The sequence below is a fragment of the Melospiza melodia genome, chromosome 21 (assembly GCF_035770615.1).
Source record: "Melospiza melodia melodia isolate bMelMel2 chromosome 21, bMelMel2.pri, whole genome shotgun sequence".
Lineage (NCBI taxonomy): Eukaryota > Metazoa > Chordata > Aves > Passeriformes > Passerellidae > Melospiza > Melospiza melodia.
Genome location: NC_086214.1, coordinates 14,401,273 through 14,426,934, shown reverse-complemented (window position 1 = coordinate 14,426,934; position 25,662 = coordinate 14,401,273). Strand labels below are relative to the sequence as shown.

At 44.0% G+C, this 25,662-nt stretch overlaps 2 protein-coding genes across 6 annotated transcripts; one reads left to right on the top strand and one right to left on the bottom strand.

Moving 5' to 3' along the window:
* Positions 1 to 115: 115 nt before the first annotated feature.
* Positions 116 to 18,258, bottom strand: LOC134427895 (Na(+)/citrate cotransporter-like). 5 transcript variants are annotated; one of them, XM_063174057.1, is made up of 16 exons: positions 17,940 to 18,258; positions 17,332 to 17,452; positions 15,588 to 17,156; positions 13,384 to 13,488; positions 12,178 to 12,285; positions 9,740 to 9,868; positions 8,876 to 9,012; positions 8,247 to 8,461; positions 6,777 to 6,948; positions 5,518 to 5,640; positions 4,769 to 4,981; positions 4,164 to 4,285; positions 3,777 to 3,895; positions 2,466 to 2,627; positions 1,302 to 1,439; positions 116 to 558 (listed from the first exon to the last, which is right to left on the bottom strand). In XM_063174057.1, the coding sequence occupies exons 3-16, from the start codon at positions 15,591 to 15,593 to the stop codon at positions 430 to 432; spliced, it is 1,878 nt and encodes a 625-aa protein (XP_063030127.1). In that variant the 5' UTR covers positions 15,594 to 17,156; positions 17,332 to 17,452; positions 17,940 to 18,258; the 3' UTR covers positions 116 to 429. The 5 variants fall into 5 exon arrangements, with proteins under 5 accessions (XP_063030127.1, XP_063030126.1, XP_063030129.1 ...); XM_063174056.1 differs by lacking the exon at positions 17,332 to 17,452; XM_063174059.1 differs by lacking the exon at positions 17,332 to 17,452 and having other exon boundaries at positions 15,485 to 17,156; positions 17,940 to 18,257.
* A 180-nt stretch (positions 18,259 to 18,438) lies between these two features.
* LOC134427884 (thioredoxin domain-containing protein 17-like) lies at positions 18,439 to 20,654 on the top strand. The gene is made up of 4 exons (XM_063174044.1): positions 18,439 to 18,612; positions 19,345 to 19,426; positions 19,699 to 19,774; positions 20,369 to 20,654. Exons 1-4 carry the CDS (start codon positions 18,471 to 18,473, stop codon positions 20,435 to 20,437), a joined length of 369 nt encoding a protein of 122 aa, XP_063030114.1. The 5' UTR covers positions 18,439 to 18,470; the 3' UTR covers positions 20,438 to 20,654.
* The last annotated feature ends 5,008 nt before the right edge of the window (positions 20,655 to 25,662 follow it).

Below are 25,662 nucleotides of genomic sequence, written 5' to 3'. Positions count from 1 at the left end.
AGTTGCTGACTTGTAGATATAAGGAATAAGTAAGGAATGTTCAGCCCCTGCCTGAGTGCAATATTCAATGCTAATGATATACAAGTACATACCAGTGATATAATAGTTCAAACCATTTGATACAACAGCCTCCTCTCTCTTTATTGAAAGTTTGGTAAATCCTAATCCTTGACCTTGATTGGAGGTACAATGGATCACTTGAACATACTTATGATCCTGACAGAGAGGTTGTATAATTGCAAGCACTTTTGGCTCCAGCACATCTGGAGTAAGATTGGGTTGGTTCAAACTTGAACTGCTGTGTGACTGCTGGAAGGCAGCAAACACCCAACACTGGATCTGAAGTGGTGATGAGACTTTATACAGGACTGTGGGCAACAGGGAGTACTGAGGGTACTTTCCTAGTTCAACACACGAATTCTTCACAGCTCACTGATTTCTTGTGCTGTTTGCCCAGGCTGGGAATGTGTCCAGCTGAAACATAGGCCTTCCCCACGTGTTGATGGCCAGGGAGACACAGCAGACTCCAATGATGTTCAACACTAGTCCAGATTTAACCTGTGAGGAAAAAAATCCAAACCAACAATAACCAAACACCAGCACAGCAAACTGCAGCAAGACCTACTTGTACATACACAAGAAAGATGGTCAAGTAAATCACAGAAATACCACTGTATCCACTGCCTTCTGCCCTTGCTTAGGTGGAGACACCAGGGAACACACTGTGCAAAGTCTTTGAGCGCTTTGCTATGTATATAACCAGTCGAGGAACTTTAAAGCATGTGTAACACGTTGCTCTTATTAGTCAGAGAACAGCTTATGCCCTCTTCAAATATCCAGTTAGAAAACCAGTAATGTTTGTGTGTTCCGCCCAAAACCTGCCCTGTGTGGTCTGGCAGAAAATCAGAGGACCAGAGCCAAGGGCTACTGATTGCTACCTTCTGCTTTCAGCTCCAGTGGAGACAAGGCTTTAGACACTTGCCAAAGCCCCAGAACACTGCAGGGCATGCCTGGACTTTAACCCTTCACGTTTCAGAGACTTATGACTGGTCAGTTTTTCATTTCACTTGGGCCAATCTGTATGTCTGCCAAAGCCCATGAGAGAAGTACTGTTACTTCAGAGATGCAAATTTTTATCACAATATTAACGATGCAGAAGAGAGTGGCATAGAGTTGCAGTTACAGCCCATAACAGCTTCCTGGTACTTTGGAAATACTATGCAAAGAAAATTAAATTCTCGCCATATTTCAGGAAGAAAGCAATGGAGAATTTCAGATAAGAGAGAAGGCAATTATCTTACCATATCCAAAACACGGATGTGGCCGTAAGAAAACACTATTGCATTTGGTGGTGTTGCAACAGGTAGCATGAAGGCAAATGAAGCACTGAGAGTACCAGGCAGCATAACATACAAAGGGTGGATCCTGATAGATTCAGCCTGCAATGAAATGGAGAGAATATCACTCTGGGGGTGTTTGAAAAGAAAAGCATAAAGGATCAATCTACCCCAGACCAATGAGATACATAGACTTATTTTGTTGCCTCGTACTACATCACCAAAATAATTCACAAACATTTTATTCTGAAATCCACATGTGCTTAAAGATAACTTGCTGTTGTTTCCTGTCCAATGATACTTAAAAACAAGGCTTGATTCTTTCCTGTTGTTTGTTTTGCTCTATGGCATCATTTAGATTTCTGGTCAAAAATATCCAGCAATCATTTCTTTGACCTCGGACCACCCTTTTTCCAGGAATGGGAATTATAATTACTAGGCACATGGAGTGACACTCTTAGACTTTACATAAATTCTGTGGCACTCAAAGCTTAAGTGCCAATTTAAGTCATTAATAGCTCAGTACCTTGACTGGGGTAATTTTGCTTTGAGGAAATAGTCTAGAATAAAGTGTTTGTCCTTTTCCAATTAAAGAACAATCTATTTTTCTCTTTATGCCACAGTTTTGATTCTGCTCAGAAAAGGCAGCAAAACTTATCAGGTTTTCCTCCTTAAGTTTTAAAATTGTTCTGCGTTCCTATGAGAAATTGCACATTCCTAATAATCAGGCCGACCACTTTGAGTATTTTAGCACAAAATGTGAAGATGAATAATTCAGAGGCACCATCAGAAAGTGCTGGATTTTGTTTTGGTTTGGGTTTTGTGTGTGTGTGTTTTTCCAGTTCTAAGTTGATGGTTCAAAATGACCAGAAGTAACTGATGTTTGCTGAACTGTATGGAAAAAGTGACTGTCACTTCACCCTCTCCGGGGCCAAGGCACACACCTTACAGAAGGCATGACCTGGCTTCCTTTTAAGTACACTGGAGCAACATCCAAGACAATAATTACAATATTGCTTTTTATTTTTAATATTGTAATTTTTAATTACAATATTGCTTTTAATTACAATATTGCAGTTTAACTCTGATCCTCCAGCTGACAGGGTAAGAGGACAGAAGCAATCTTACCAGGGATGAAAAGACAGGCAGGAAGAGGGTAGCTGTGGCCACGTTACTGGTGCATTCAGTGCAGACAGCTGTAATAAAGGAGATCACTGATGCAATGGCCCATGGTGGGATTGATCCCAGTGGTGTCATCTGACGACCCATCCAAGCTGAGAGCCCAGAGTTCTGCAAGAAAGAAAGTGGGTTTCGGTGAGGTTCAGAACCCCTGACTCACAAACAGGGAAGCCATGTTATGGGCAACATTCCTGACAAGTAATACTAAAGGACTCCAGAATTATACAAACACCATCCAGGAAAGTACAATTATCTGTCACAAAAACTAAAAAAAATTCCTTGCCAACTGGACATCACACTGAATCCCACTGTTCTGATTCTTCCAGAAACCAAATACTTGCTCACACACAGGTTACAAGATTATTGGTTTCCTTGCTGAATAAGAAAATTTTTCTGAGGTCATTGCAAATACTTAGTGTATGGCCCAGAAGCTTCTTGGCACCTTTTTCTAAGGTTTCTGAAGGTTATGATTCTGTATGGATGCTCTATTGTAGGAACACAGGCAGTAGTTGATACAAACAGGTTACAAAATCTGACTTGATAGTGTTTAATGCTCTGGAACTTTAATAATCTATGTGTGTTGTAGGTGGATGAATGTCAGGGCCAGAGCTTTAACTTGCTCCATGGTTTAAACCTAATTAGTCACAAAACTCAGATGTGAACATGACTTTCCCCAAAATATCGCACTACTGACAGCTAATGCTTGCTTTTATTTAGATGCATTTAGCAGTGATGAAAGAAACAATGTGGTTCACCTCAGGATTCCTTCCTGTCTTGGGAATTTAGCTGCCTTTTCTGTGAATTTATAAACACAGCATCAACCCAGGATTTTCTTTCCGACCACTTCAGCAGTGGTTTTGCTGTAAGTCTGAAGATATAAAACCCTCAAACAAACCTCAAATCGTACTGAAAATCTGGCAGGTGCTATCTGTATTTCTACTTTTCTAGTCAGGGCTGGGATTGGGATGATTACAGAATTAAGAAAGGATGCTTTTCTGGACTGTCCAGACAGCGAAGATCCCAACCTACTTGGGAGTCTCCAAGAGGTAAGATAAATTAAAGAAACTTCGAAGAACAAAAATTCCTGAAGAAGACTCACAAGCATTCACCTCTCCTTGGTTTTTGCTAATTTAGATCTCCCTTCAGATCTGAACTTTGCTACTGGGTTTGGCTTTGTGTGCATGCCCAGTAATACAGGACTAGATAACAAACCAGGGAATTTTGCCTTTGAGTCAGAGAAAAACAGATGTCAGGACATACTGCGCTTGCATCAGCCAAAGCAAAACCTCCTCCCAGCAGCAGCACAATGTTCCAGGGCATCTTCCTTTGAACCACATTCCATTCTAGCAGCGGGGGTGAAAAAAATTGCTTTTTCTTATCTGAAGTGAGAAATAAAGAACATGTTTTAGGAGAGCGAAGACACTTTATCTTCTGTTCTGCAAGATACTGGTGGGCAGATGCACAGCATTGAGAAATCTGCACAGGGCGAGGGTAACACACACGGACACGGACTGTGCCCCAGCGCTGCCCCACAAGGGAGGCAGGTGAGATGCTCTAAAGAACTGCATGCAAATCCAGTGCATGTTTCTGCCTTGTTGGCTGAGCGGGTTAGATGTTTCACAGTACTACAGTCCCTCTTTTAAATACCTTCTTCAGTCTGTTCAGAGTCAGACGTGCTTGTATTCCAGCCTATGCATTTGGGCTTATGAGCAGGAAGGACAAACAGTAACAGGGCAACAAACATAGCAGGAACAGAATCAGTGATATACCTAATGGAGAAAAGAGAATACAGGTTAGAAAATGGACACCTTTCTCCGAGAAAAGGGCTGTATTCCAGCATTCCAGTCACTGACTTTGCCATCCCATTTGGGGCTTGAGCAAAATAGGACATCAGCTGATGTCTGAAGTCTCTCAGATCTGCCATAATTTAAACACAATAATAAAAGAAACAAGCTACAATACACATTAATAAATAGAGTCCTGGATGACAACTCATCCCTCCTGGAGCAGGGTTCTTTCTCTGCGCTGAAGCCAAGATTCAACAGTTGTATCTCAAAGACAGACATCTAAAGAAATGGCCTGAATGATTGATTGGTAGTGTCATGTACAAGCCATTGTATCAAGCCCAGCAAACATGTGAAGTCAGGTAAAGTTGGAATTAATGATCCCACATTCAAAATGGAATGTATGAACAAGGGAATCTGATTAATAACCAAGTGGGTAAAAGATGGAAAAAAAACCTAAATACTTACTTTTCTCCTCCTTTGAAGAGTATGCTAGCCCAGCCTTTTATAAAGCCTGGGTTTCTGGAAAACCACAAGAGCACCAGCAATATAAACAAAAGGAGGACATTTATTTCAGCATAAGACATAGGGCCTAGCTTCTTCATTTCTGCCTTCAGCACACTGTATGCAGCTTTTTCTTTGTCAGTTTTCTGTGTCCCACAGCCCCAGTTTTGTTTTATGCTTTGAAAAAAGGGAGAAAAAAAATACTGTAAGTATGAACATATTAGAGGGATGTAGCATCCTTATCACTCTGCAGCTGCCCCTCTTGGGGACAGACACAGACAACAGCAGAGGCCATAAATAAAGAAACTACAACAGTGCCAAAGTATTTTGTGGGGACACACCGGTTCTCACAGAAGAATGTGGTCTATCAAAGGATGGGAATTTGGAGTAACCCAGGATGAAAAAGACAGGATTGAATCAATGGCTGCAAACCAGCTATGACAGATCTCCCAGGGCTGAAATTCACAGGCGAGAGATTGAAAAATAAAAAGGCAATTTTGTCTGAAGATTAGGAATGTATATGGCTTTTGCCTTAATATACCTCCCATGAACACAAAAGGTTTCCAGACCTCAAAATTTTTGTGAAATGGACCTGCTCTCTGCTACAAAATTAATAACTTATCACTGCATTTGTTTTAGCCAGATGTCTCAGAAAGCAGATCTGCACTAACTTACTGAGGAGTTTACACAATATCATGTAGATAAATACTCACTTGAGTCCCATGAAGGAGCACTGTAACCAAAGCCAAGCTAGTGTCAACATCAGGACCATGTTTGGGAATGAAAATCCAAACCAGGAAGCAAAGTCCACAATATCATTACTGTCAGGGTATAACCTGTAAAGAAATTATTTTCTGTATGAACGTCAAAACATTTAGCAATCTAGTCCCCCTCTAAAATGTGCTACAGACAATTATGCATGTAATCTACGACAACCATTACGAGCAATCGTAGGTAACATCCACAGCCTAATTTAAGTCATGAGAGAAGGCAGCCTGATTTCAGAGCAGAACTTAAATGATTGTCAGTTTTCCCTATGTTTTAATTTGATGCATACAGGAGCTCATGTTGATACTTTAGGTCTCAGTCAGACAAGCGTGGCTGAAAGATCTCCCATTCATTCTAGACATTTTTGACTTCTAACACATCTGTTCATTTATCCCAAGAAAGGATAGTTTTTTCTTCCTCCCAAATCACTCTAGTAAGAGAACAAGAAATGTCTTCCCTGAAGTTAACGCCTGTACTTCTGCTGCCTCCAACAGATGAAAAAGTTGCTAGTTGGCTTGAAACAATGATGACAATGTTTTAAGAAAGGCAATTTTTGTTATTCTCTGTGCTTGCCAATAATGATTGGAGGAAAAATATCAATAGCAAACTTCCAGCTGGATGTTAAAACCAAGAGATAATGTAGCAGCTAAGGCTGAAGTACTTGCAACACAAGGAAGTAATGTTGGAAAAATTTCCACTGCAGATTGGGCTCCATGTAGATCAGTTCCCTGCCTCAGTTTAGCAATGACAGAACGACACAACTGCACAGTTTCCACAGCCACAGCATGGAGGAACAGTGTTACAGGAGGGGCCAAGTTCCTGCCAGCTCTCTTCAGTGTGCTTATGAGTAGAGTTAATCTACGTTCTTCTGGTGCTTTTTACTGCAGTTCCTCTTCCTGATGTGCTGCATTTCAGTTGAAAAAGAGGACACAGAAGAACCAATATCGCATAATCAACCACTTGCATGTTGATTGCCAACAAGTATTTCCAATTTACTCAGAAGACCTTAATTCCATCACATAGCTTCCTTTTAAAAGACGCTGAAGCAAAAAAAATGAGGCCAAATACTTCATACACATTTCTTAGTCTCAGTTCCTCAACTATTTGCTTGAAGTTCACAACTGAAATTGTCATCTAAGACCAGTCAATTGGTCACACAAACAGTATGACAGTGCAACTAAAAGAAGCAGCAAAAATTACTTACTGATTCATCTGGCCTTTCAGTACCACATTTGGTCCTGTTCCGGTAAGTGTTGCAGTTCCTCCAATGCTGGCAGCATAGCATACACAAAGTGTCATTCCCTTGCATATACTCTTCCGCCTTTTAGTTTCCTCAGAAGATTTGGGGTCATCAGTGACTTGTTCATTGCTTACACCTAGACAGAAAGAAAATTATTTGTCTCAGGTAAAGCTGGAAAGGCAGAGAGTTCAGGATAGGATCTGTAGGCTTAGTGCTTCCAGTTTGTATGTGCCATTTATTTTAATTACAAAACTCACAGGTATCTACCTAAATACTTCAGACTAATATTCATGAGGAGCAGAAGAAAGAGGCTGATGGACTGATGGACGTGATCCAAGGATGCTTTTGCCCACATCAGTGCCACAACTCCTTTTCAGTAATGTCTTGTTTCACAGAGAGGCTCACCACCAGCCAAATATTGTAGTCACTGAAACCATTCCAATTCCACAGCGAGAACCCAACTAGCTTTAACAGATGTGAATACAGGCAGGAAAAAAAAAACAACACTAAAACCCAAATCCTTGCTTGGCATTCTGTCAATTTACAATAACCACAAAACTTTACTGCTGTGTCCATTGTTCTCTGAGGTTAACACCCTAATCTTGAAGTCTGACTGGACTAATGGAGCAGGACAAAGAATTTATGGCAATTGCAACCAACTCAACAATATTAAAGGGTATTTTTTGCACACTCTTATTATCTTCACTACACTTGTAATCTGATCTTTAATCATACTTAATAATACAGCCCTGCGTAACAGCGCACCAAAGCACTGAAATGAGAGGGTCTGAGTTTGTGCACATATTTAAAATGAAGTGTAACCTATTGTAGAACCACATCACTGGCACAGGACCTTGAGGAATCAAGCATCTGGGTAAGATCACACAAAAGAACAGTTTGTCTAATGTGAGTCAAATTACACCAGTTCCTCTTTTCCATGTGGCTTTTAAAGTAGTCCTCTTTCTTCTCCCTATCTCCACATACCATCTGGTCAATAAAGAGATATTTATTACCCTACAGCCAAAATAGATTGTGTTTACATAATTTTTTCAAATAGTCCTACATGGCCTAGAATCTGAATCCCCACTGATAATCACAAGATTTAGAAAGTGGGATGCTGGGGGTTTGGATGGCTATTTCCTACAGGATATGCTCTTCACTTCCCTAAACAGGCAGTTAAGTCTAGGGGAACTGGGAGGATGACTCCAGCTTGAAGGAAAGAACATAACAACTTGTCTGGGCTCTAGCACCAGCATACAAAATGGCAGCCATCAAAATTAAAAGCTATTTTGTAAAACCTAAATGTCATATATTTACAAGATTTCAGTCAGACTACCATCCTCTTTCCTTGGAAAGGGTACACAACACTCCTAGGTTGGGGAGCCGAGTGTAGCAAGTTCAGTAGCATCAGCTTATGGGTGAGCAGGCCCTTACCACTCACTGCAGCGGACCCTGATTTGCTCTTTTCCTCCAGCTCAATCGCTGTATTTGTTTGCCCAGTTGCTGGTTCCACCATGGTCAACTCATGCTCTGTGATGTCCAATTCATCCAGGACAGCTTGGACAATGGGAACCATCATGGCAGTGGTGGCTGTGTTGCTTATCCACATTGACAAGAAGGCAGTGACTAACATAAATCCCAGCATCAGGCTGAAAAGAAAGACACAGAGGAGGGAGGAAGAAAGTGAACAGATGCTGCCAGGCTTTGCAGTCTCTATAATTTGGAGAGCAAAGCCCAGGCAGGGATGTGTGCAGCCACTAGTACAGAGCAGGCCCAGACTCCCTTCTAGGACAGTTCTGCCACGTTCACTGAAGGAATCCCAGGGCTTAATTAAGTCTGTCATCATTTTGTCCCCAATGGTAAGCCTCTAAAATTTAGTCAGATGCCAGTTTTGGATAAAGCACAAATAAACTGCTCCTGTTGCTAGACTTAATTTCTGGATACTCTGCAAGTACAGCTAAATTGGCTCTTGAAGGATCCTTTCTCTGCTGACTGTTAAATACCATCCCTGGGCCTTTGCTAAACTAACAAGAGGTAAGAGAAAACCAATGTAATACTCTTACAGTGCAGGTTTCACCCCAAGAATCAGAAGGACCCTCAGTGCAATCCTTTTGTGAAGATTCCACTGCTCAACAGAAATTGCGACAATCAGCCCTCCAAAGAAGAGCATGTTTGTGCTATTTAGGTACTGCAAGCACACCTGTAAGACAGAGAAGATAAATCAGGCCAAAATACTTGCTTTGCTAGTACAATTTGCTTACACCCTCTCAAATCCACGGACTGGAGCAGGCCCCAGCCAACACTAGAACAAGAGGCAGCTGCTGCCTGCAAGCTCCCTCCAGTTTCCTGAACCCTTGATCTCCTGTGTAACTGCTGACTCGCCTGCGCAGGAGCTCTCTGTGCATCATTGTGCAAAATGACACCAGTTTCCTAAAACGCAGCTAGGAGTTCAAAGTATGGAAGGTGCTGGAAATATTGAGCTCCAAAAGGGCTTTCTCAACAGCATCAGCAACCTGCCTTTACCGGCTTGCTGGGCAGTGGTGAACCTGGGTACAGATCCCGAACACAGCTGGTGCCTTGTGCCTCCAGCACAAACAGCACACCTGCCGGCACTACGGGACAAACTCCCACAGGTTTGTCCTGTGCATTTTGACATCTCCCAGAAGAATGGCAGCTCTGCTTTCATTTCCCCTTTGTGCTTGGGAACACACAAACTGCTGGCACTAGTGGGATGCTCTCCAGCAGGACCCATGTCCAAAACAGATCCTCCCCTCAACCACCTCAAGCCCCCCACTGTTAACACTTTGGGCAAATGTGTACATACTTCAGCATCTTCCCATATAATACAGACTTGTTGGCTAAATATTGATGAGGGATTAGAGCACTGGATTTCTCTGTATCAGACCTGGATTGCACAAGTTCCTTACTTTTTTAGAGGTCTGAACTCCAAGCAGAGGGAAAAATACCACTGGCATGAGGGAGGTGACAGACAGGGGGATCACTTCAGTACACCAGTACACAGCCATGATAATCATGATATATGCACATCTGGCCTCCTGCAATAATAGAAGACACATTTAAGCATTATAAACTGTTTTCAAAGCTAAGAAACACATTGGTAGCTCTTAAAAGTGGCTCACACACTCCACTGTCTGTAGCTTAAAAAGTTATGCTGAATGAGGACTTAAACTTGTGCTCTTAAACAATGTTCTGAAGTCACTTGTATAAAAAAGATCTTTTTTACCAAGAAGACCATAGTGTTTGCTTTAATACAACCACACAAAATAAATGCTGTGAGAAAAATAAATCTTCCACCACTAGGTAAGTGCACAGTTTGTCGTGTAAAAGTACCTCTTGGTGGTTGAGGTCAGCAGATTTTACACCTAGGAGCCAAGAACAGCAATATAGAGTTAATTTTTTTTAATGGATGGCCAAATTTCCCATTGTGGATGATTAGCTTTTCTGAAATTCACAGGTCTTTGATGTATGTCCAGTAACACAGTTCAGCTCAGAAACTATTTCACTGAATAATTTAAAATTTCTTTGCTTTTTAAAGTAACTCCTAAAGTAAAACTCTTTTTTTGTGTGTGTGGCTAAGCATATTAGAGGTGTTAAACTATTTTCCCATGTCATATTGTCCCCACCTGCTAAGGTGTTTCCCTAGTATAGAATTGTTGTAACCTGTCTTTTTGGGCTGTTGACCAGGCATTTCTGTATCCCAGCCTTCTGCGGTTTGTACTCTAAAAATTGTCAGGGGAAGCAGGTATTCATTAGCTAACAGTGAACTGCTTGAAAGCTGAAGTCGGTGTTCTGTAGCTCACTATTTGCTCCTATTTAGGGCATGTGTTTATGGGATTTTACTCTAATACAACAAATGTGACTTTATTGCTAAAATAAATGGTGTGACAGTGACACTTAAAAACTGACATCAGGTGTTATTAATAAGAAGGGGTGTATTTTCATTAATTTTCTGGAGTGTTGGGGAAAAAGTTTAAGAACCAGAAAACACCTTTTGTAAGTAATGTGAATTTTTTTTCCCTCAAGTTTCCAGTTTAATTACAGCAGAAGTTTTGAAAGGAAAAATTCTTCAGAGACTAGAAGATACCAGGCAGATGCTGTAGAAGTCTCTTCCCTTTATAAATATGAGGTCAGCTCATGATACAATTCATGCTGTACTGCAGTAATGCAAGGGTAGAACTGACTGTGGTTAATCTGTTGCTAGTATGAAAGACAGATAAACAACTCTAAGTGAATAAAATTCAAAATCCTGGTTTTAGAGAGTAGAGAGTAAATAATTTATGTGAAATTCAAAAATACAGCCATGATTATAATTTAACTCCAGCAACTGTGGCAAATTCAAACAACAAAAGATTTGGAATTAAGTATATATTTGTATTTATACCTATATATATATATCTGTGATTTATGGAAACAGTCACAGAACGTCTCTTTGGTGTTTCTGTGCGGTTGACACAAAGCACAGTGGCCTGACTCCTGGTTGAGAGATGAAAAAGCAGTCACTGACAGAAATATTGCCTTTCCATTGCAAAATACTGTAATTTCTTAGGTTAGACTAATGACAAAATATGCCTACAAGTAATGGCAAACTGAAGACATACTTAATTTTTTTGGAAATTATCTTTCCTAGTTTTGATCAAAGTAGCGCTTAACAGTCAGGAATTCCTCATTCTATAAAGCACCACCATTCAACTGAAAGGCCAGGCTGGTATAACTTAGACAGGTAAACAAGAAAGGTTGGCAATTCGGTTTATGAACACAGATAAAATTTTCCCGCACTTTAAAACAGGTTGAGCGATAAAAGTTGCTCAAAAGAAAGCCTGGCTTTGGCATTGGAATAGCCTCCAAAGCTCTAGTAGGCTAAAACACTGCAAACTCAGCTTCCACACTTGATCAAGAAGGCTACAAGGCATTAAAAGCTCAAACTTTCCTGGGTCATTCCAATTTTACGACGGTGTAACTCCACTGAACGCATAGGAGTTGTGCCGTTGCCATCCCTGGAGTAAGATGGATGAATCGGAAGACACGGCATTTGAAATCCTGACCAATTCGTACAGCACAACGCTGACAGCATCAGGATGGAGAATGTCACCAGGCAACGTGCTAGGAGTGCCAGACCCTCAGCAGAGAGCTGGGGGAAGCACTCCTGCCCTTCCGCCGACTCCACTCGCTAGGACATAATGCAGGACAATGCCAATGCCGGCCAGCTACGCCTGGGCTTGTCCTGGCCCCGAATGAATTGCCTCTAATTGTCACGGCGGGTTGGGTGCCGCCGGGAGGGCCCGGAGCCGGGCGGAGCGCGGTCACCCGGGGGCAGCAGGCCCGGAGCCGGGCTCTCTTCACCTACCTTCGTGGGCACGACGAGCGGCAGCGGCAGCAGCAGCAGCGGCGTGAGGAAGAGGATGGCGAAGGAGCGGTACCTCAGCAGGGGCTGCAGGCACGTCGGGGCCATGCTCTGTAGGGCGACACGGTCAGGGCGGGAGCGCGAGCAGCGCCCGCCGCCGCCGCCGCCTTAAGTACGGGGCGGGAGGGACGGGAGGGACCCGGCCGGGGGCGACACGTCCCGCCCGCCCCGCCGAGGCCGCCCCGGGCAGCGGCGCGGCTGAGCTCGGCAGCCAACGAGCCTCCGGAGCGGCCCGGCCCCGCTCCGACCGCCCTCCTGCCCTGCCGGGACCCCTCCCCCGCGGCCCCTCGGTGCCCCTCGAGGAGAGCGGCTCGGTGGCTGCGCGTCAGCCAGCGGCGCCGTCGGGACAGCGCGCAAGGAGCGCTCGCCCTGCTCCCAGAGCGCCGCAGAGGCGCCGGCACGCACAGGCTCCCGAGCGCGCAGGGACCCGGGGCTGCCGCCGCCCCTTTCGGGAGCATCGCCCCCGCTCATTCGCACCGTGCTGGGGAAGGACTGAGCTCCTTCGGGGAAATGGAGAGTTAAAACCACGGTGGGGATCTCCCCAAAACAAAGGTCTGTGCAGGCATGCATGGCTGTGTTCTGCTATTGTTTTGAGAGGCATTGTGCCTCTGCATCTGGGTTAAAAATAACCCAGGAAGGTTAACTTGAAAGGTTATTTTTGACGTTGTTGACTTCAGTGACTTTGTCGACAGCGCAGCCTTGGAATCCAAAGGGACAGCCCTACTGATGGTGACCAGCACGACTGAGTGAGCAGAAAGGGACAACTAGACAGAGGACAAACAAATAGTTGATATTTTAGGTTTCGCTTCTGGGACGACAACAGCCACCTGAAATTGAAGTCAGCATAAATCATATCTCAACAATTTGATCCTGCAATCTCTTAATACAGTCTTACCAAGCAGTTACTCACAGGAATAAAGAATTTCAGATTCCACAGCAAGTAATGAAGGAGCTCTGACTACAGCTTGCACTCTTTGTCCTCTGCTGACCAAAGGAACTTGAGTGACAGAAGTTCAAAACAAGACACTCCAATGTTACTTTTCATTTGTAAAAGCAGTGAATGCCCACTAAGAAAAAAAAGTAGCCAACCGGATCTGGACAGATTCCAAATCTTCAAACGTTTCGGAGCTGTCCCTCTGGGTAACTTACCAACACAGAGGAAACACACTTCACACCAGTGCAAAGTCTCGCAGAAAGTGGGGAATTGGCCAAAACTTGAATTCCTGTGGCCTGTCTCCAATGAAAAAATGGTTCCTAGTCAAAAAAAGAAAAAAGACTTGAAGCACTTAAACAAGAAAATGCAAAATGTTCATTCTAAAGGAGTTGTTCTAAGGTTAACTCTGATAGACCAGTGCAAAGGTGATTTGTTGTCTTCTTGTTTCAATTAGATGCAGTGAAGAAAAAAAACCATAAAGACAAAAAATGTGTTGATACCTTTAGATGGACTAATCTTGTGAAAGGAGACTTGCTTGCTGTACCTGGGGATGAGACATGGGACTCCATGGGCAATTTGAACTAGCTAACTCATGGCTCAGTCCTTTTCTTTTAGTCAATACAGAAAAGGTAATCAATATTCCCTTACTGTGCAGAATTATTGCACACTGACCTTCATATAATTTGATTATGATCTTCCTTTTCACTGTGCCAAGGAGAGGACAGACAAAATTTTGGCTGCTTGCTTTACAGAACTGGTCTGACAGCTGGGTAGAAGGGAGCTGCAGAGAGCCTAAGCACTTGCAAAACATCCAGGATGAGTTTTAGGTGATCCAAAGAGCTTTCAAACAAAAACCTCCCACAGCCTGAAATTCAGCTCATGCTAACTGAGCACCAACTGCACACCTTAAAGGAAAAGGAATCCCTTCCTCTAGTCAGTATGACTCTGAACACAATAGCTTTAAACAGTGCTTTAGAAGCAGTGGGTAAAACCAGCTTTTGGTTGCCGACATCATTTAGAAGCAGGAGACTGTAGCATCCTTAGGTACCCTAGTGTTGAATAATGTACTTGTCTTGTTTTTCTTGATAGTAAGTTTCAAATCAGTTTTCAAAGGAACTGAAATTTTTCAGTTACAAAGAGGCTTCGGCATGGGTGGTGATGTGAGGTGGAAGCAGGAGCTGAATCAGGTCTCTTGTACTTGAAATCCCTGTTCCTGGTTGCAAGATACCATTTTTTCCATTTGCTGTTCTGCTGCCCTAATAAACCCCGGTATTTTGAAGCATGTCAAGAATTAAGGGTTTGAGTAACAGAGCCAAGCCCATCTTGTGGCTCACTGCCACCAACCTTCCCTGGCCTTTGCAACGTTTCTCAGCTGGTGGCTCTGGGGTTCATTTGATTTAACTTGACAAAGAAAGCAGAACATTTTTCTGCTGTTCGTGAGCTGAATAGGTTCAATGAAGTGTTCAGTGAGCACTAGAGCCAGCTCAAGAGACTGGGCTAGTTATGGCTGGGCAAGGAACAGCTGTGGCAGGAACAACTGCAGCTTTCAAGACAGAAGATGCCTAGGTGACCTTGACAGCATTGTCAAACCACATGCAGAGTCCTGCAATCTTTCCTTTTATACTTCAGATACCAGAATCAATTACGTGAACCATGGCCAAGAGTTGCAGTTAGAAGTGGGACACTGCTGAAGGCTAGTTAAGAAAGGCTGACCTGTATTATTTCGTAGAGAAAGGGACTGAAAACCAATCCCACTCAGAAAGTAGAATTTCCAGGGTCAGTCCAGGTAGAAAAATTGCAAAATACAGATTTTTTTTTTATAGCTTAGTTTGTTCCTGAGAAGCTGCTTTTCTGATATATTGCACTCTCTACAAGGCAATCATCCCAGTTACTCCAGTTATTGGAGGATAGGAATGGTCTGTGAAAAGGTGGCTTTACAGGCAGAAGCTGGTTCATTTAATTACAGATAGACACATTTTCTGCTTCTAATTCAAATGCTGCCCAAGCACACAAGTACAGTTTACTTGTTCTAAACAGTCCATTTGACCTAGATTACTGCTGCTCTCTCTCGAGACAAAAACTCCTTACATTCTTTTAAAAGTTCTTTCATGTTGCATGCTCCATGCAACAGCCAGAGGTACAAAAGTTTTAACAAAATAAAATTAAACAAGGACTGTAAGTCGTATCATACCTGACATTGAGAAACAAAAATTAAAACAACTGACCCTGAGATATTCTAGGATGTAGCAGAAAAAGAATGTTTTCTACTTGGGCTTTTGAAAGTCATATTTAAAAAATAACCAGTTCAGAACTTACCTCTATGTGATTCTTGCCTTCAAAAGGTGCCTAGAAGAGGTCCTGTATGGTAATGTTATGTACTGGAAGGTTTACGCAGAATTTAAATAGAAAGAGTTATTACCAGCATTCACTCCTTCATTGCTCTCCATTTTCCCTCCAGTCGGTCCTTCCCAGTTACTGCCAGCCCACTGTCCTGCTTCAGGAGTAGCTTTCAACTAAGTTCCCAGTGGAGCATCTGATATTTTTCCAGGAAAAGCTCTCAAGACTCTGAATGAACAGTCCTTTCGGCACAATCCCCGTGCCCAACAATGTTCTACATAAAAGCCCTCATTCTGAATTTTGAGTCAGTGGGATTTTCTCAGTCAGTTAATGTTGCTGATCAGTCTTTCTTGAGCTAGAATTGGTGTTTCCCATATAGTTTGTGCCCTAAAGCCCATTCAAATGCTGTGCAGGCTAATGACCGCAAAAGAAAATGATCCAAAAGAAAATCACATTAAAAATTTGTATCAGAATTGGCAGCTCTGTAACCTCTCCCTTAGCTGCCATCTCATTAACATACTTGTTCAAAAGCCTTTTCTCTGCTTCATTACATAATTTGTGTTACAAAATCCTGATAAACATTCATTATTCCCAGATCTAAATAATGGCTTACTGCACTTCCTTTTTCTTCTGCTTTCATTTTTCCCAGAGAAAAAGGGGGGACAGAAGGGGCTTGTTTAGATGGGAAGTGAACCACACCAATTTCTGAGAAACATCTGTGGCAGCTGTTGTCTATGACATTATGATACATTGTGCAAAAACTAGTGAATGATTCTTTCTGATACTCCTGCAAAGTGAAAGAATTATTATTAGTGCCCCTACTTGACGGACTAAGAAAGTTAGTTAATATTTTCTGCACCTCCTGTATCCCATTGTTCCACAGTGGGTAGGTCTGTCACATCCGAGACACTACTTGCATTGTAGAGCTATAAGGGATCAGTTGTAGCAGCAGGTACACAAACGCTCGACCTTCCTTCAGAAAGTCTTGAAACTTCTTGGCATTGAAAACATGAAGTTCTGTTAATTTTTCTCTCTAATTTATATATCTTCTGAAGTTACCTGTTTTAAAGTGTATTGCTGAGGTCCAGGAGGAGACAGGACGTGCTGTTCCTGGGGCCTCTGTGCTGTCAGTGCATCACAATCACAGCAAAGTATCCCCAGGGAGGAAAGGCAGTGCTGGCTAATGCAGGTTGGAGATTTCTCCTGGAACGTACTTGGCTACCCCAAACGCTCCAAGGGCCACTGGGGAACCAGTGGGGCCTGGGCATCTGCTGAGCACGGCTGAGCAGCCCATGTGCGCCCAGGAATGAGAGGCTGAGGCCTGAGGAAGGGTTTCTCCCGGGTGGAGATGGAGGGAAAACACCTCCCATGAGCTGGCAGCTTTGGTCCAAAGGAAGCAGCACTGCTATTTTACTTGTTCTTCGAGATGTCTTTGTTTGATGTCCCTTTTTGCCAGCTGAACAGCCAATTTAAGTCTCTCTTCAGACACCGCTGAGAACATCCCAGAGCTTCTCAGGCTGAGGTCCTCACTTCCAACGAGATTTCCCTTATCACTGGATGCCTTCAGTTTTTCTGTTATAATTGGACGGGGGTGAGAGAATCTGAGAGCCAAGTTCTCTGGAACTGCAGGAACATTTCTATTAAACTGGAGCTGTTCAAAGAGTAAAAAAACCCCGATGTTATGCAGAATGCTATACACAGGCGATGCAACTCTGTCATGATGTCACTGTTTTGGATTTATGATGAACACAGTGTTAACAGCACATCAATGTTTTCATTCTTGCTAGGCAGTGCTCACAGAGGTCAAGGCCTTTTCTGCTTCTCACCTGCTCACCACTGAGTAGCCTGGGGGTGGGCAAGAGGCTAGAGAGGAAACAACTGGATGGTTGATCCCAACTGACAAAAGGGATATTCCACACCCTGTAGCATCATGCTCAGCAGTAAAAGCTGCAGGGAAGAAGGAGAAAGGGGAGACTAGTGACAGCATTTGTCTTCCTAAGTCACTGTTATATGTGCTGAAATGGCTGAATTCCTGCCTGCTGATAGGATGTAGAGAATGAGTTCCTTATTTTGCCTTGTTTGTGCACAAAAAGAGGAAAGCATTTGCTTTCCCTGTTAACCTGCCTTTATCACAACCCATAACTTTTCGTACTTTTCGCCTTCCAGTTCTCTTCCCCATCCCAACTGAGAGAGGGTGAGCAAGTGCTCAGCTGCCTACTGGGACTGAACCACAACAGATAATTAAGAATAATTATACATTAAGTTTGTGATCTCTAGCCTTACTAAAGGACAGTGTCAAGATAATGTGCGACAGCACGAGGAAAGCTAGTATGACACTCCCTGCTGGGCTGTCTCATGAAGTGGGTCAGAATCATATTTTTGTTACAATCACAAAGAAAACCAATTCAGCATCGCTACCGACGGCAAATACTACCTGTGTTTGTAAAGCTTTAGCTTCATTCCTGTATCGCTGGCTGGTGAATGCAAACGCATCATCAGACACCGCTGTCTTGCTTGGTACCATCTCATCGGCTCGAGAGCAAATCTCGCTATTATCGCTTGCTTGTGATCATGCGAGAACAATAAACCGTTATTTCAGACTGGCAAAAGCCATCCCGGGTCTGATGTGAGTAACAAAGGGAGAACCAGCCCGAGCAGCCGCGGACAGAATGGGGCGGCCTCTCCGCAACCGCCCAGGGCCCGTGGCTGCTCCCGGCCCTGGCCCTCACGGCGTCCCGGGCGGCACCGGCACGGCGGGCCCCGGGCGCTGCCGCAAGGGAGGGACGGACGGACGGACGGACGTAGGTCGGTCGGTCGGTCGGTCGGGCGGGCGGGCGGCCCGGGCCGCGGCGGACGCACCAGGCGCCGTTCGAACCCGGTCCCGCCGCCGCACGGGCCGCCGGGAGCGCGCCGAGCTACGGCGGCCGCGCGGGCCGGGCCGGGCGGAGCCTCCGCCGCTGCCGCCATGGGCTGGGAGGAGAGGCAGATCCGCGGGTACCCCGAGTTCGTGCGGACGGCGCAGAGCTACCACGGCCGGCCCATCTTCGCGCTCTTCTGCGGCGATAAGGACGCCGAGGGCAGGAGCTGGTGTCCCGACTGCGTGACGGGTGAGGCGCGTCGGGGAAGCGCCCTGCCTGGGGCATGGGCTGTGTCGGTCGTGAGGAAGCCGGAGAGGCCTCGGGTGCCTTTCCGGGAAATGCCGGGCGGGCACAGCAGCCCCAGAGCCGGTGCCAGGCTCCGGGCGCAGTTTCCCCGGTGAGCTGAGCGGGCTGTGAGCCGCAGCTGCCACGCTGCCCCTTTGGCTGCGCACATGGAACGGCGCGGGCTGCGGGCGAAGGCTGCTAACACGGCCCAGCAGACAGACCGACAGACCGACAGACCTGAGCCCTGCCGTCAGCTTCACCTATGCTGCACGTGTCGAGGCGAAGCGATGCCTTCCCCGACCGTGTCCAGCGGCAGTATTTCCTTGTGAGAAATCACCGCACTGAACCGCAGGGCTTTACGTGTCTGAGCAGGTCTGAAGGTGCCTTAGGGAACCGTCACCCTGCAGAAGGGCGCTGTGCTGGGCTGCCACACCCAGGACAGGACAGAACAAGAGAAACAAGAGTGTTTCTCTTCGTGTTAGAGAAGAAATTGGCCTTTACTCCAACACAAGTCCAGTCAGCGTTCAAGCATGTAACAAACTCTGAAAAACTTGTGGATAGCCCGGTGCAACGAAATATCGATCTCTAACTAAAGCAGACAAAACATTAATAAGTAGCCTTGCCGGTCCAAGTTAATCCATGTGATTCTGTAGCACGAATATTTAGTACTAACAGATTTTAAAAATTATTTTCTAGCTGAGCCAATTGTGAGGAAGGAACTTCATAACCTGCCTGATGAGTCAGTTTTCATCTACTGTCTAGTTGGAGATAGAGCCTAGTAAGTACCTTTGAATGCTGACAAATGGGATTACTTTGTTCTGTTGGTGGACTGGTGGTTAACCTGTTGAAAAAACTGACTGAGCTGTCCTTTTCTGTAAAGAGTCAATCATTTTTTGAGGTCCTCACGATCTCAGACATAATCTATCTGCATGCTTGTTTTGAGAAGGGCATTGGGAAGGTGCGAGGCAAAGGCCTTTGAATAATTTTGAAGCTATTTTAACTTGAAAATGCCTCTCTACAAGCTGTGCTTAACACCTTCTTTCTGAACAGCTGGAAGGATCCCAACAATGAATTCAGGAGGAATCTGAAACTAACAGGAGTGCCTACACTACTTAAATATGGCACAGTAAGTGATTAATGTTCTGAATCTACAGGCATTGAGATGGGGACCTGTCAGGAATTTAGGGCTGAATGAATTAGACACTTGTATTCTCTGAGAACCCTCTCTTGTTCAAGGAGGCCAGGGCATTCTAAACATCTCTTCTGCTCCCAGTTCCTCAAGAGAGAACCATTCTGCTTATTGTGTAATGTCTATAATAAACATGCAGTAAAGGCAATATGTGCACTTGCCTCATGGTGCTTGAGGGGTTGAGAAACTTCTTAGCTGCATATTGTTACTGTTCCTGATTTGCAGCTCCTCAACTTTTGAAAATTCCAAACACTGAGGCTACAGGAGTGAAACAAGTTCCAAGCACTCTGGTCAGACTGCAGCTCAAGTTGTAACTTGTACATGTTAGTTAAATTAGCAGTTACTTGCTTAGAAATGCCTCTTCCAAGGCCAGAGAACCCTCAAGAATGTTTTAGTTGTAGTTACCATTCTTGTTCCACCCCCACTACACCTCACTCCCCAGGCCAGAGGTGCTGGATGTGGCTAATGTTAGTGTGTACACATGGCTCTCAGCCAGAACAGGTTTTTTAATTATGGACGTTTTTCTTTCAGCCTCAGAAGCTGGTTGAAGAAGAATGTTTTAAATCGGAGCTTGTGCGTATGTTGTTTACTGAAGACTAAAGGCCTCGCTAGTCAATCACTGATGAAGATGGTAGTCTCAACTACTGCACTGTCCTTTCAAGGAATCACTGACCTTTGTTAAAACTTTAATGTTTAATTACTTTGGACTACTTAAGATAAACGTCCTGAAAATCTGGGTCCAAACCTTACACTAAAATCTTACAAGAAAAACTGTATCTTTCCTTTCATGTCCAAATAAAATTGAGTTTGTGAACAACCTCTTTTCAAAGGACCTGAGCTCGTGTTAGAAACTCAGATTAGCTTACATTTAGTGAAGTGTAACTACAAGTTGCACTTTCAGCGAGTAAGGAGGAAGGGGAGAAACAGAAAGCCCTCCTTCCTAAGCCTGACCACATAATTACTGAAACTGTTAAGATAAATTTTCAATGCCAAAGATGTTTAATGACTTATCTGTTCAGTCTAAGTGTGATAATGTGATGGCTGGCAGCTGTAGTGTCACTGATCCCATCTTAATGGTTAACACTTGGGAGTACCTGTTCCTACAAGGACAGGAAATACAACATGAATGCACCAGAAATACAGTCTAAAAATATGAAAATTAAAAACCCTGGCAGCTGCCAAGAGCTATGCTCTTAGAATAAAAAACTATACAGGAATAAATGGCAAGCGCTTCTCCAATACCCCAAGCAATGGCATGTTTCCCTACACACCCTGTTCTTGTTACATGCGGTGTAAAGAGACTCCAGAGCAGCCACTGCTGCACGGACAGAGGCCAAGACTCAAGGAAGCTGAGTTTAACAGAACAGAGACAGCTACACCTTGTTTCCTTCTCTATCCTGCAGAGTTTATGAAATGTTTATGAACATTTTAATGAGGCTCACACTCAGGCCTGAAGCAGCTTATGAAAACTCATGGAAGTGCCATGTGCTAAGTAAGACTGGGAAACAATTTTGTGTGGGTAAATAAAGCACTGAAGTAAAACTGGGGAAGGAAAACATCTTTTCTCTGACAGAAGAAACAGTCTCTTTCTTATGGCCAGAATCTACAGTAAATGTAAATCTACATTTACACCATAATAAATGGGCAACTATTGACTAAGTGCTCTAGAAAAACCTAAATGGGCAAAAATAGCTTCAGTACAGTCAGCTCTATTTTTAAAGAACTACCAAACATTGTATTAAGCAGTCCCCAATCACCTGAGGGCAGCATGGCATGCCTGCCTTTCCTCTGTGCCCCCAAGGTAAGGGCTGTGCTTCCCTCAGAGTTTCTGTGCCAAGCAGAGGCAGTCTGCAGAGCATGGCAAGCCCTCTCTGTGCCACAGACCTTCACTCGGGCCAGCAAAGATACACGGAGGGGAAGGTCTGATGTGACACTAAAAGCTGCCACTGGCATGGTTCTTCTGGGCAGAGGAGAACCAGCAGCCTGCCATTAAACCACACTGACAAATGCTGAGCCTAAGTCTTGCAGGAGAGTGGTGGCTTTGTGGTGCAAGGCCAGAAGTGCTGAAAACCTCTGCATGACACAAAGAGATTGATCAGACTTGTCTAAAGTCACACATCTATTCCCCCACACTGGAAAACATTGTGAAAACTCTGTCACTTGATCCAAGGGCTCAGGATTCATTACCACCCCCTCTTCACATATTTAGCACAGACACTTGGGGGAAAAAAGATGTGAAGTATGTAAAAATGTATACAATATGTCACTACTGAAAAGGAAGAGGTGGTATGTTAAGGAACCACTGCTGCATTTTGGCTAGGTCTGACTCAGTGATCTGTTTCTTTTTCTGGACTGATTTTCACCAACTGTCCAATTCCAACTTTGTCAGCAAATGCTGGGTTTGGCTACAACCAGGTTATTGCTATTTCAAGTGGCAACACACGTGAGCTGGAAAGCAAAGGCTGAATAAGCCAAACACTGAGTTCAAGTGAGAACAGAACTCAGCTGGAATGCAGTACTCGCTGCTCTGAACTCAGTGGATGACACCAACAAATCCGAACCACTCTTCAGATTGGGGACTTCTGATCATGTAGAGAATGCTGAAAGGTTTTTCTTCTCTATTTCACAGATCTAGATGTTCAACACACGGGCAGGAAACACCTTTGTTCTCCCTTTGTATATTTTCTTGTAGTTTGGTAGTTCATGAACTCATTCACAGTTGCAAGACCGTTCCCAAGCACTAGTACACTGTGGGAACAAGCTTGCACACTGGTACATGACCAAGCAGCAGCCCTGTGCAACAGCAGCCCAGATCACAATGCTGCAGGTTTAAGACGCTCAATACTTGCAGAAACTTGATAATTAGCAACTTGATATTTTGGTAAACTGGTATTTTGAGAGAAGAGAGGAAGAGCCAAGGATCCATAGAAGTGGGCAGAAAATAAGAAAGCTTTAATTTAGCTCCTTAGAGGTGGCACTGCCAGCTGGCCAGCTGGCAGACTCACCGACCACAAGGAATCACATTCTGCCCTCGGATGGTAAAACGGGAACTGTTTGCTCACTCAGGGTGGCTGAATAGCTCACCCTGACAAAGCCCACACTGAGGATCCTCCCGTGTTTTTTGTGGGTGCTGGGGGGGCATGTTTGAAAGCGGGGGGCAAACAGATTCTTTTATGCCACTACCTTAGCAGCATCACAACTTCTGTACCTAAAACAATATTCCTTTGATGAGCAACAAAACAATTGCCATGTCTGGTAAGTTTCTATGATACTTTTCCTGCAGCTGAAGGGGCTGTAAACCAGATCTAGTCACAAAGCAATTGTCCTAGCACTGTCCACTGCAAGTACTATGTATTTACTCAGGGCACTGGAACAGGACACCATGCATGCCTGCTGCTGAAGAAAAGCCCATTTGTGCCTGTTATATTGGAAAGTTTGCACAACATTTATTCTTAAAAACTGGTTGTGTTTCTTAGAGTCTTATAATCCTTTACTCTGAAACGAATGAGACAGTTTGTAGGGTATGCCACCTGATTTGGTTCCACCTAAACATTCTTCAGAGATGCAAACTTGAGTTATCACTTAGCTGATTAAAGAAGAGAAACCACTGATATTCAGGTCTGAAGACACTAAAAGTGGTGTCCAAATCTCTGCTTTGCATTATTCACTAGAGCCTGTACCTTCTGGGATCTTACTAGGGCACCGCTGTGCTACAGTGGAAGCTAATGCAGAAACAAGTGGTCCACTATGCTACACAGGAGGGGAGACAGTTCTAGTAAGTTTTTATTTGCCAGGCACCCATTCAAATTAAATATGAATCAATCACAGGATGTCATACGAGTGTCTCAAAAAGAAACTGCTATTAACGGTACAGAGAGGTGACACATCCAATAATTCACAGTTACAATAAACTCAACACTCTTTATTACCCCACAGGCACACTGCCCTGGCCCAGCACTCCTGACCATGAATCACCCTGTGTGACCATTGATGAAAATAGCATTTGCTTCCTTCTAGTCCAGCAACAGAGTGAAGCTCTTCACTGGCTGAGGCGAGGGCAATCTCTCCCCTTCAAGAACCTTTCAGAACATTCTTTTCTGCAAACAGGACACTGAAGTGTCTGTCCTACAGCTTTTAGCTGGAACTGGTTTTAGAGGAGTTCTGGTCTGCATGAACTGAGAATGCCAAACTCGGTATCATCTACCATGCAAGCTCCTCTGTATCTTGTCAGACAGAGCAGAGCGAGCACCATGTATCTGGCAAAAGTAACGTGTTCTCACACTGTGAAGTCCATCAGAAAGGAAGTCCCTTTCTCAAATGCATTTAGATACCTAGAGATGCAAATCAGCATTAAATGGTGACTGCCAAAGGAAAGAACGTGCTCAACTGTTCCTGGTCTCACTTTCTTCAAAAAATACTGTCATAAGTTTCAGGTGATGACAAATGCCTGTGAGCAATATCTCATCTGGCAATTCTTGGCACTAGAACTGGCCTCTTCCTTAGAGAGACTCTGCAAGTGGAAGTGTGTTTATCCACATACTCCACCATTCCCTGGAAGAAGTGTGAGGCTGCACTACCTGCAGCCATCTGGGAAGACAGCGAGCCATTGGTGGCTCTTGGGAACAACAATCAGTGCATAGTTTATGGTGCTTACCACCATGAAAGAGCATAAAAGATAAAGGCATGGAAATAAATTCTTAAAGCAGTTTTCTGCTCAAAAAAGCACCTGGTCATTTTGTGGATAAATATTTCCCTCACTTCTAGATAAAAATGTATTTTTCCAGTTCCATTAAGAAAATTCACAGAATTTAATAACAGAACTACTGAATATCCTAAACACAATACTATCTTCTACACAGAATTCTATAATTCTAAAACTTAACACCTTGCACCCATTATCATGAGGTGGGAAATCACTATGGCTGCAGAATTTTACCTTATGTCCTCACAACCCCTTGGTGAGGTAGATAGGTTCCATACCATCTTCTTCAGGAGGGGAAATAAGCACAAAGAGGTGAACTGACTTGCACGGGGATACATGGCAAGTCTGGAAGCAAATCCCAGGTCATACCCACAGATCTTTCCACTGTAAGACGCTGCTTTACCTCCCACCCACTTCCATCCCCAGGGCTGAAGGGAAAGCATCCATGTACCACCGACAAAATACACCCAGACCAACATCAATCATTCTGTAGACAACTTCTGCAACAGAAATGGCATAATTAGGCTGCAAACTGCTTTTCTTACAAGACATGAATTCCAAAGTACACAGGACAACTCCCACTGCTGTCAGCCAGCACAAGCACTAAAATCTGGGCCCCTACACTTTTCCCAGGTCATCAGTTAGAGCCTTCCTCACGTCTTGACTTCACTCAAAAACTCCAGAGTTAATTAATAAGGCACATCAGGGGCTAATTCAGGAACTTCTGCAATAGATGTCAAGTCCCAAGGGCCACTGGTCACTTCCAGGCTGGCACTCGGAAAACACTAGTTGGCATGTGAAATCACACCTGTGACTGAGGGAAAGGCTCCCTGCTCTCTAATTGCCACAGTGCAAGAAACACAGAGCCAGCCTTAGTGCATCGTTGTCTGAGGTATCAGCTGAATCATGACCATCATGGAATTACATTAACCCTCAATAAAGGCGTCAAAATGCAGGGAGATTTAGGAGTGAAAAAAGGCAAGAGAAAGTGTGTTGGATGTTGACTTGGAAGGATCCACCACATGGTTGAGGCCCACCTAAAACATAACATAGCACCACATGGCATACCCTTTCTTCACTAGACAAGTGACAACAGGGATTTCTCTGTACAGTTGCTGACTTG